Here is a 12,359-nt window from a genome sequence, read left to right on the forward strand (position 1 = left end):
TGTCATTACATTATACGCATGTTGTAGGTGTAGAGAACTCCACATATATCTTGCTGATTAGAAGCGTATTCGAATAGGTTCTTGTTTGCAATAGCTTTAGCGTAATGGCCTGAGTTCTGTTTAGCCCCTATTATCGATTGTTGATGATGTCACGGTAGGAAACCAAAAAGCGGCATAGGGCTGCTGCTTTTTAAGGCAATAGGTTCACAGCAATCATTGGACTAAATGTGATGACTAAATCAGATGAGCTGTTGTCAAACCCTTGATTTCATGCCACTGTATAATTGTACAAATACTAAATTGAAATCATTTAAAGAAGCAATAAATACAGCGCAATGAAATATTTTTGTCAATACATAGCACCAGTACCGAAATAGTTCCCAAGGTTGGCAAAGTAATATATTTGTGCTCTATACATTGTTCTCCAACACCTTCTTCTTAAACTGCGAGACAACAGTTTCTGCCAAAAATTTGATGAAAATATTAGGATTTCTAGTGATCAAATGGCATCAGGACTCACCAACTTTGACGTGTACTAAAACTGTGAATGAAACATTATAGGATGTTTTCATACAAAGTCTCATGTCGGCCGCTACACATGTTTGGCAAAAAAAGGTAGGTTTTATTATGCCCCTTTATTTTTAAGAACTTAAGATACAGCTTGCACAAGTGTTACAAATCAGTCGAAGCACACACGGTAGGCGCATAAAACATAGCAGTTCACTTATTTTATTGAGCCATTCTCAATGTTTTAGCACTATGCCTGTAAGTTGTTCTACATTTCCAGAGTCAGAAAAGACCATTGTTTCGTGAAACTTATTGATGAGTATTAGCATGCTATGCTATGTATGCTGGCAGTAGCAGTGAACTTGATGATCATGTCTGTGCGAAATATTGCAGCAAATGTACGATTCTATTTGCCTTGTTCCACAGGCTACGAGCAGATTGCACTTCACGTGCACCTTATGTGCCAGTAGGCTTGCACTGATGTGTAAGTGCATGGTACCATATGCAGAAGTGACATATGTCATTTCCGCAAGCAAATACAGCGAATAAATACCACTATCACGTCAGGTGAACTGCGCTCTAAACGGTTTCATGCAGTACTAACGGCAGCAGACTGAGTGCGAGTAGGTGGATCGCGCATATTAAGACAGCATGAAGACAGGCTGTTTCCTGTCTCCACACAGACAAAACCTTCTATAATGGCTCATATATGTTTGAAAAAGCAGTAAAAATACAGTCAATTTCAAAAATGCAAATGTGATTCAGTATGCTGATATGACCGATGCAGTGGATGCTTAGTGAATACAACTTCTTTACAGCGAACATAGAAACCTTAGCAACAAATAAAAAACAAGATTGTCTTAGGTAAAATGGCAAATAAAATGTTTATAAAACGTGTACAGGGACCAATGAACTTTTTTGTGAGCATCATTAAATGTAGTAGTCTTTATTTCCAACTAAAGCAAACAGTGCAGAGAAAGAACAGGCTATGACTTGGACAGAATTCTAGAATAAGGCTGCAATTGAATAGGCTGCAAAGAGGCCTTCACAATGCTCTCTTGAAGAAATCCTTCCAGTAACCAAAAATAGATATTTGGTATTAATTATGCTGCAAAATCTATACAAGTCTCCAAAAGCACACGCGAAATTGATTTGTTGTGTTTTCAGAAAGTTACCAATTCGAATTACGATTGAACTGTGGCCTCCCTGCTCGTTGTGAGCCCTGGATCCAGGTTTCGATTCGGAGGCCCACCGTTTCTCCTTACCGAAAAGGCTATATTGTACCTCGCAATATTTTGTTGCAGTTTTCTACTGACAAGCGGGACTCCCATGCACAAAGTTGGTCGACGACATCACAGCTACGGAACTTCCTTCTTCGTACCACCTCAGGGAAAGGTGCAGCTACTTACACAAGCATTGGCGGGCTCAATGGTTTCTGGTATTCTGCACAAGTTAACCCAAGACATCAACAGTGTTAAACAAGTTGTGCATCAAAATTATTATTTTCTTTTAAAATCAATTATAGCACCTAGGTGGTGGTAGAAAATAACCTTCACGAGCACCACCAAGAGAAATTGATTAGGAAGTATTGACACAAAAATTTTGCACCCCACTTTTGGGCTTTCTTAGCATATTGCTGACCCCACAATTATGACATGAAACCTCAGTTCCTTGAGCACCAGAAATAATTATTACATCACGTTTTATGCACCTAGATTACATTGTACTCCAAGTGCAGCACTATTTTAGAAGTGATGCAGGAGGCTATTCATATCACCGAAACTATAGTTGGAATTCAGCGATGTCATATACAACTCAAGCACGAGCCAGTTGGCTCAGTACAGTAGGTGATGGGGATATAATGACATCGTCACTAAAAGACGTCAAATTGTTCCTTCTAATTGTGCGCTTTTTTTTAAAATGCAGGATGGCTCACTTCCCTATTATCCTGTTGAGTGTTGAAATAATCTCTGTTGTCGCAGCGTGGTAATAGTGTGTGTGTGTACGCGTCAGTTGTGTCAGGTACCATGAGACCGCCACATCGAGTACTGGTGGCATGAATAGACTTGTGTTTCACGTCCAAAGCCACATTACACTTCGCTGTTTGAGCTGTCGCACTGAAACGTAATAATTAATTCATAATACTTCTGTAATATTAGACAACTACTTGAGGCTCCATAGCATACTTACTGAGTTGACAGCTACCTATTCTTGGCATAAAAACGAGACAATAATTTTGTGGTATACTAAAAAAAAAGTACTCTCTCGTAAACACAAACAGCGACAAACAGTCTTATTTATCATCGGCGTTCTACTGCGAGAATTACATTACATATAGTAAAATTTAAGAGAGAAAGGCAGCATTTAAACATCGCAATTTGGCACGCTAGAGTTCAGACTTAAAGCTAACTAAATAAATATGCAAGAGGTTCCTCACCAATAAATGCAAGTATAGCTCACTTTCATATATGTCAGAAAACGCAGTAAGAATTCTATGTATTTACGGTTATAAAATGTATCACACCTCTGAGTCACAGATGACGCCCAAGCAGCAGTTTTGTTACCCGGTCTGCCACTGTAGTGATAGAGTGTGTCAGCATGTTATCTCACGTTGGGTCGTTACTCGCAGCCTTGGAAATTCAGCCGACAATGATCAGCTGATGCAGGTAGCGCAAAGAACTATCTAAATTAGAATAGCATAATAATAGCAAAAGAATAGCAGAATAATAGCGCATTGCCTATAAATAACCATAAGCTGTACTTGCTGATGTCAAAAAAACAGTTCAAATATGATAGCTCGCTATTCGACAAACAAAATTAATCTTTTTTAGCCTTGTTCCCTGTCTGAAATTGTCATTGCTATCTCTCTGCAGCCAAATTAACCGTAAGGTCACAATCAATCACAGTTATGAATAGCTTCATTTAGTGCTTTCCTCTTGCAATGAGGAAAATAGAATTCAATAAAAAACGGTGATAGCTTACACAGAATTTTAAATGTGATCTCTACGTGAGGACAGGTGCTCCGAAAATAGAAGATTAATATGCTCGAAAGAAAGCACACTACATTGACTTTGCACTACTCTCTGGCAATACTGCAAGCGACATAACTGTCTTGACCGTGACACGGGTTAGTGAAGAAAATAACCATTCAGAAAAAACAGATGAAGGCCAACTGACGGTTAGGGTATCTTAAACGATTTTCTAAAAAATAAACTATATGCATTCAACCAAAACAATACACCGCAAGAGTAGCTTAAGGTTCACCAGGATTTGCATATAGGATTTTTCACATTTCACAGAGAAGCATTGAACAGAGTCGCATAGTACTAAATTTCCTAACCTTCACATTGACAATTTCCTTTGGCTAATGTGTAAAGGTGATAATTTCTTTGCACTCAAAATAGCATGCAGACCCCGTCAGATTTTTGAACCACTTTAAAAGTTCGATTTTCATATATGCTGCGCATGTATGCTGATGAGCTGCTGATGATTTTGTTTCACTCCATTTGGCGTCTCTTGAAACAGTATTATAAGCTGCTGCTCTTTACACGCATCATCGTGCGAAAGAGGCCTCAGCAGCAGGCAACCGTTACCTTTTGCTGCGTGCCGTTTATATTATTTGCATTGCCTTCATGCGTAATAGTGGAGTGGACACACTTCCATGAGCGAAATGTGGGGCCATTAGCCGTTATTTCCCGATTTGGAAGGAAGGTCAACGAACAGTGCTGAGGCGGCTTTTATGCAATATTTTTGTGGTTTCGCCTATTATTCATATGTAGTCGCAGCCTGCGCGTGTTATTTACGCGATCATGATTTAATGCGGTGCGCAGCAATGATTATAAGGTGTGTACGACTCATTGCACAGCACCACGAATGGAAAAGTGCAGGTGGTGCCACTTGCGGCGCGCCCACTCACCTCAAGGTTTTAGGGTGCGCTACACCGTGGAGGCACCTTGCCTTACACCCTCTGCACTCGAGCACGGGGATGCAGGGCGCACCACTGTGCCTCGGTGGATCAAAGGCGTAGGGGTAGTGCTCCTGTAATGGGTGCGGAAGGTGCAGAGAAACTTGGTAGAATCGACTAAACCTATAGTATAAACCTACGCAATAGTAAAAAGCTACGCTGTAGAATAAAGCTACACAATTATTCGAATTAACAACTGATTTATGTACTAACATGGACGAGGATCTACAAACTCATTGTGCTTTTCTAGACTTTTCAAAACCCCTCGACCTCGTAGGAGATTGCCGTTTGATTCTGAAATTATCTCCTCTTAAATTAGGTTATCTTACACAGACATGGATTTTCAGTTTCCGGTCTGATCGTCAGCAATTCACAGCAGTTAATAATTTTGCTCTCTTCTTTCACACGTTGCTTCAGGTGTACCACAAGGCAGCGTTCTCAGGCCGTTACTATTTGTAATACACATCAATGACTTACCCAATAACATATCTTCGCACGGGTGCATTTTTTCGGAACACTGCATTCTTTATCGTTCCATCACGCGTGCCGATGATGATAATATCTTCCAAAAAGATCTAGACCATATTGCTCTTTGGCGGAAGACTTGGTTAATGTAGCTTAATGTTTGAATGTGTAAAATTATCTGTTTTAGCCGCAAGCCTACTGATTGTACGTTCTTTTAGCACATATATAGCATGAGAATTTTACATGATACTCAATATAAATATCTTAGTGTTAACCTAACTTCGACTCTTTTGTGGTCAACGCACATTTTTATTTTATTTATTAATTTATACATACTGCAGCCCATTAGGGCTATGACAGCAGTAGGTGTACATGCGAGTAAAACTAATTATGATATGCAGAAACAGGAACATAGAAATATAACAACGTAAAGGAACTATACACCAGCAATAGCATTTAAATATTTAGAAATCAGTAACAAACGAACTTCGGCAGGTAACAAATTCCACTTTTCAATCATGCGGGGGAAAAAACTGTATTTGAAAGTGTTAGTGCTTGGATGGAGTGGTCTGATATTAGAGGCGGGATAAGCTCTAGTTGAAGTCGGGGAAGCAGGCGTTAAAAGGGAGGGATCTGATAGGTGACAAAGAGAGCTCTTGTAAGAAGAGAAAATCTTCAGCGATTCTATGTGCCGCTGTCTAGAAAGAATCTCGAGGTTTAATTCCGCAAGAGCAGTTGATGGTGAAAAGTCTCGGTCGAAGCGACGGTAAACAAAACCAATAGCTTTCCTCTGGACCGATTCAATACAATTAATTTCACATTGTTTATATGGGTTCCATACGGAGGAAGCATATTCTCAAATTGGGCGAATCAGTGTTTTGTGTGCTACTAATTTAGTGTCCCTCGGAGCATCAGACAAAGTCCGGCCAATGTAACCAAGTTTTTTAACGCTTTACTACAACTGTAATCGATATGTTTGGACCAAGACAAGGTGGGTGTAAAAATTACGCCGAAATATTTGTATTGAAAAATTGTGTTAGTGGTACACTGTTGCATATATAAGCAAAACATACGGGCATGTGTCTGTTAGTAAAATACATTATAACAATTTTATCAAAATTGATGCGCATTTTCCAGGTAGCACACCAGTCATAAGATAAAGGCATCTTTAAGGCGCTGATGATCCGCGAGTGAGTCAACTGGGCTGGACATAACACAATCATCTGCACAGAGGCGTATTTTGAAGTAACATGGTCTGGAAGATCGCTAATGATCAATAATAATAGTACAGGGCCAAGGGACCCCTGAGGTGACGTCGACTACAGACGAATCCGCAGAATCATAGCATACGAATTGGGAACGAAAAGAAAGGAAAGTGTCAATCCAAGACACTAACTGAGGGCTATTTACAATATTATGGAGTTTCAAAAGCAATTCAGCGTGTACTACAGTGTCGAAAGATTTGCTAAATTAAATGAAAATGGTGTGAATCTGATTACCTGAGTCGATGTAATGGGAAAGCTCATGAGTGAATTCCGTAAGTTGCGTTACAGTGCTAAAACCGGGCTTGAATAAGCCTTGCTGAAAGCTGTTCAATAGGTTATTCTTTTCAAGGAACATTATTATGTGCTTATAGATTATGTGTTATAGTATTTTATATGAGGTTGGAATTGAAGAAATAGGCCTATAGTTAGATAAGTGCTGTCTGTCACCAGATTTATATAAAGGTAGCACTTTAGCTCTTTTCAAGGAAGAAGGCACAACGCCGCTATTAAGGGACATCTGACATATAATGAACAGATATCTAGATGTCCATAGCGACAATCGTACTAAAAAGGAATTCGGAATTCCATCAGGGCCGGCTGGTTTTTTAGTATCTAAGTTTAGTACGAGATTCAAAACCCCTTCTAGGCTATTGTTGATATCATCACTTCCACAAGAATCGTTAGCTGTAAGTGTTGAAAGATTGGAATCATCCGAGGCGAATACTGACTGAAAAAGTGTATTAAACGCTTCTGAATTCTCTAATGGATCGTCAACAACACTGTTGTTGATATTAAAAGATGTGGATGAAAAAGAGCCAGGAGATTTGAAAGACCAGAATTTACGGGGGTTAGACTTGAGCAGTTTCGGAAAGTGAACATTATAGAAGAAATGTTTGGCCGAGGTGGTTTTTTCATTAATTTCATTCATTGATTCATTCATTTTGTGGATTCGTATGCACCAATTCTTCGGGATCATTAGGGTACATACACCGCAAGTTACACAATTCTACTAAAGATATTCGTAAACAAGCTTGCCCAACATTCGTTCGACTTCAGCTTGAATATGATGCATTCGTCTGGTCTCCCCATCAGAAATATTTGATCGAAAAACTCGAGTCTATTCAGAATAGGGCTGCGCGTTTTATTTCAAGTTGTTATGCGTATAACAAAATCATCACAGAAATTAAAATGACCCCTCTCTACAGCCCGCCCTTGCATGATCATCGTGATATAGCCCCGATATCATTATTTCATAAATACGTCCATAATACAGCGCCATCAGTTCTGTCTCTTGAAGCTCCTCATTACAGGTCGCGACAGTTGTACAATCGGTTCAACTTCATGCGCACCTGCGTAAAGACTAAAGAGTTTAACTACTCTGCTCTTCCAAGAGGAGCTCGCCTTTGGAACGATCTTCCTAACAGATAGCTTATGAGAAAAACAAAGATAGCTTCCAGTTTCTTCTAAAAATGCATTTTTCAAAATCTACATGAGCTATTACTTTTTTCATTGCCTTTCCCGTTATTAATGTGCAAACATACGTTGCATGCTGCTTTGACATAGCCTAATTATGTCCCGCTCGCTCAGCAATTCAACTGATTATCTTTTACTGTGTGAGATATATTCTTGAATGAGCTGTCGCGTTTAAAACCATTCGGTTTGCTCTTTGTACATATTGTAGCACTATATTACTGTATATTAGCGCGTTTCGCATCTTGTGTTTTTGATATGTGTATTCACGTACGTATTCGAATTATTGTATGTTGTAATATTTTATTGTACTCTCCCTCCCTACACAACAACTATAAGAGCCTGTAAGGTATGGCTAAATAAATATCACAACCGCATATCGAGTCTGTAACGGAAATACACAGCTTCCGTCCTAGCCTCAAAGCCAGTACCATATTCAAGTTGCAACCAGACGATTGAAAAAAAAATGCTGCTAACAAACTTCGTAGATAACTGCATGACTGCGACAATCCGAAACGTTCACTGACGTTCGTGCCGTTCAAATTGTGCAACATAATTTCCACCAAATTAGGAATCCTTCGATCATGTAATAAAATCTTTTACCGAACCTAAATACACGTAAAGCGGTGCTGTTGCTGCAGTTCTTGCAAACACGATCCGAGATTCTCCACTCAAAAACTCATATCACTAGAGAGTTTTAGTTACACGTACGCAGAGACTTCACGCACGCAAACGTGAGAGATGTACGTACCATACGCGCACTGCACCTGAAACGCTTTTAGCTACACGTACGCGACGCACGCTAAAAGCGATCATGTATCGCCATCTATCGCCAGGTATAAACACTGCTCTAGCCATTTACGTCCAAGACAAATCAAAGCCACGCCAATCGAGTTGGATTGGCGCGCAAAACACGTAAAAGTGTGTTCTTGTGCCGATCGGAGCTTCGCGATGCCTAGAAGTGCTATACCTCGAAGGATTTGCCGTCCATTACGTCTCGCAACAAATCCAAGTCGTTTTTAGAAAAACGAAGGCGCGGAACTACCTTGTCGGCGTGTTTGGTTGCCATATTGCAATGATGCTCTCGCTTTCTCGAGATCTCGCGAGACCTCCGCGCGGAGCTCTCTATGTGCGCAAGGAACGCATGCAAACTTTTGAGTCTCACGTACGTCCGTTAGGCTTACGCAAACTTTTTGCGTTCTGCGCAGGCGCACTGCTCACACGCAAGAGCTCTACATATGCAAAGCCTTTACGTACGTGAAACTAATACTGTCTACATTAAGCAAGCGAACAGCACGAACGAACCGCCGCCGCCACCGCTGCCGGAAGTTTCAAAATCGGTAAAAAGAGCGCGAAGCGATGCTGTTGGCACCGTTGCATGCGGCGCCACCTGTGCTGCAGGCGCTGTTCTTGAATAAAGTTATCTGATCTTTTCTCAAGTATATATATTTTCACTTTAAAACAATTTTAACGCACAGCTATGTTTCTATAACAGCCAACATTTTATTTTTTTTACTTGCTCTTTATGTACATAATAAATTTCGTGCCCCCTTAGCTGGCTGCAAGTCGCAGCTTGCTATCAATATGGAGCCCTATTTCGACCGGCCAACGTGTACGCTTGGAAATGCGCGTAGGAAATCTATGAAGAATAGGTTTCGGCGCGTTCAACTTGCTTGTGATAATGATTACGCTACAAGGACTTTTATAGGTCCTATCAACGCAACTATCCCCTGAGCTTTCCCGAACCATGCGGGCAACTTCCGCGCTTACGAAATTGACCACTTCAACCCCCCCCCCCGTTCACTCTTTGTATTGGTAAGCCGCTCCCCCCTCCTCCTTTGTTGAGCCTGCCCTGGATCCTCCCTGGCAATGCCTTCACAATACTGACACTTCTTCTAAGCAGTTGTCTTCAGAATGGCTAGAAGCGTACACTCTAAAAAGTAAGGGAGTGCCGGGCACTCTCTTTGAGGGAGTAGCTGCTTGTCCCATATTTCACTCTCTTTTCGAGAGTAGATCGACCCTCTTTGAGAGAGAGTAGGTCAACTCCTCCTGACAGAGTTTTGTTACTCCACCGCAAGGGATTGCTAGTACTCTTCCGCAGAGTGATAATACTCTTCCCACAGGGAGTGCTAGTACTCTTCCGCAGAGTGCTAATACTCTCCCCGCAGGGTTGATAGTACACCGCCAGACCGAGTACTTCTACTCCCCCAAACAGAGTGCTTGTACTCCTTCAGAACAGAGTGCTAGTACTCTTCGCAATACCCTCTTAGCCAAGCCCTGGTCACGCATGCAGGCAGGAAATCAGATCAAATTAGGGCCGCTGATATACTGTTCCGTAAGCGGCTCCTCAGAGACACTGGTCCGATTCCAAGCGGCTTTCAGAATAGGCGTGAGCAAAGTTATGCAGGATTTTAAAGTCATTTTTTCCTGGCTATTTGCTGCCTACCGTGAGGCGTGACTGCTCTGAAGCGGCCTATGCGTATGCGTCACGAACGCCACTGAGGAGAAAAAAAAGCGAATTAACACTTAATCTGCAAATATCTTCGCAAATTTCACAATCAGGAGTCACACAATCTAATCAGAACACAATTGTCAAGGGAATCACATACTTATCAAGAATCACAATGCTCTATACATCATGTGAATTCGAACCCGCGTACACTCGCATTTGTACAATTCAAAACACACATCATAACCATTACACCACAGTGCCGCTACGCCCAGTCGTGTTCCTTTAGAGGTTATATATATACCAAACGTATTTGATGAATCGGCTGCGGTGGGTGGGGTTTCTCTGCAGTGTGCTGTGCTGTTGTGTACTGGAATACGTGTGCGTTTGCATCATTTCCATTCCTTGCTACAACTAACGAAGGAAGACAACGTAGACGACAACGTGAGAACTATTCACGGCTTGTCGTCACCGCAGGAAAATAACAAATGTGCCGTTCAGCTCATGATCGAGTGCTTCTCCAGTCCATGTTCTCCAAAATACGCGGATACAAAGTATTGCGCCAACCATCCACGTATGTGAATTTAATTCGCGCGTATACTGGTGAGCAACTGCGACGCCAGTACCAGGCATTTCGACGTGCCTCACGCTGCCGTGTAGGCGTTCTTTTCAAGTGCATTAGTTTGGAGTTTGGTTCAGTCCGCTGTGAGCTGTTGTCCTGCATTAGCAGCGGATCGTTAGCGTTTTGAAGCGCATGCATTCCAGCATTTGGAGACTGCTTATGCCGATAGCCGCGTCAAATGCATTGGCACGCATGTTTAAATGACTAATGTGTCCACTTGTTACGCGTGCACTGCTCGTATCCTGTGGCAGTGCTCGTTCTAAAAGCTTCGAAGACCATCTACACTCATGCGTGTGTTCAATTTATATATGCACAGGATGGACTTGCCGGCTAGTTGGTTGAGCATTTTAGAAGAAACAGCGCAACACAAGGACGACGCAAAAACATGCCACACCACGAAGCGCTGGTGTGGTTGATGCTTTTTTTCGTCCTTGTGTTTGCGCTGTTTCTTCTTCCACGATACACGCACACCACAGGTACGCGAAAGTTTAGGAGCATAAGTGGTTAACTCTGTTTTCCCCGTTTTCTCTCAGTGTCAATGTCACAGTGCGTTGCCCGGAATTGTGCACGCTTACCCCCATATGCAGAAATGCATCATAACTTGAAGCCCATGCTTGACTTGATCTAAACGACGCAAGTCGTGAACGCACCAAAAGAAAGGCAGTGAGCGTCTTCGGGGACGTTCGCACCAGGCGTCGTTTATATCAAGTCAAGCATGAGCTTTGTATTAAGATACATTTCTGAATACGGGGGCTAGACATCTGCTTCTTCCAGAAAATGTCGAAGAAACGCCCGCCAAAACCAGGCACATTCGTAAACTTAACTAGGCATTACGAAGCTCCATAGAAAAAAAGAAGAGTGGTATTAAAAGCTTTCAGTATTTTTCTTTACTCCAATATAGTTGCGCTCTCGTGGCTTCACTGTACAGAGATAGTGCAGCGTTAGCTAGAAAGCATGAATTTCCTAACTCCATGCCAAAATAAGCTTGCAAAATTATTTAGGTTCTAGAATCCAGGGTTTGTAGCGATCCTTGAAAATCCTTTATTTCAAAATGCCATTTTTCAAGGCATTGAAAACCCTTGAATTTTTAGAAGTATTGGAAAGTCCTTAAACTTGTACACTTGGCTAGACTTAGCAGACATTGCCAAGCGCTTTTTTTTCCTTCTGTGACACTCTTTCGCATGTCACAGAAAATTATCTCTGGAGGTAATAGAAGGAAAGCGACATCCTTAAAGTTGAAATTACAAAGGAGCTGCAGATACCAGTTTTAAGCACATGGAACCGGCGACAAATGTGCTTGGAGGAGCAGAAGCAGGAAGCTCAACAGTTGAGGCATTCGAAGAGAAGCCGTGAAGAGTAAATTGAGAGCGACAGACACAATAAAAAGAAATTAGAAATGACTATTGCTTATTTGATGGTGAAAAAAGCTGAGGCAACAGATGACATCACATACACTGTCAAACCAAACAGTATTCAAAAACTGCAAATGTTGCAGGTCCAAGTAGTTAATTGTGCTATTGCAGAAAAACTTTGAGCGCTTTCTTGAAATGCTTCCTTGTGTGCGTTTAGTGGTGGGCGGTGAAAGGCAAATTAGCAGTCTTTCAAATGTTTGAAATC

At 41.5% G+C, this 12,359-nt stretch overlaps 1 protein-coding gene across 12 annotated transcripts in view; it reads left to right on the plus strand.

Annotated features, from left to right (window-relative positions):
* The window catches only part of LOC142575875 (beta-1,4-N-acetylgalactosaminyltransferase bre-4-like), a 132,445-nt gene that overhangs the window by 17,159 nt on the left and 102,927 nt on the right, over nucleotides 1-12,359 (plus strand). For 2 of the 12 annotated variants that reach the window (XM_075685612.1, XM_075685614.1), the window contains exon 2: nucleotides 1,812-1,902. The exons of the other annotated variants lie outside the window; for them this stretch is intronic. In XM_075685612.1, coding sequence (XP_075541727.1) covers nucleotides 1,837-1,902 — 66 coding nt within the window. In that variant the 5' untranslated portion in view covers nucleotides 1,812-1,836. The remainder of the gene's footprint in view (nucleotides 1-1,811; nucleotides 1,903-12,359) is intronic. 12 annotated transcript variants of the gene reach the window in all.

This window comes from Dermacentor variabilis, chromosome 3 (assembly GCF_050947875.1).
Source record: "Dermacentor variabilis isolate Ectoservices chromosome 3, ASM5094787v1, whole genome shotgun sequence".
Taxonomy (NCBI): Eukaryota; Metazoa; Arthropoda; class Arachnida; order Ixodida; family Ixodidae; genus Dermacentor; species Dermacentor variabilis.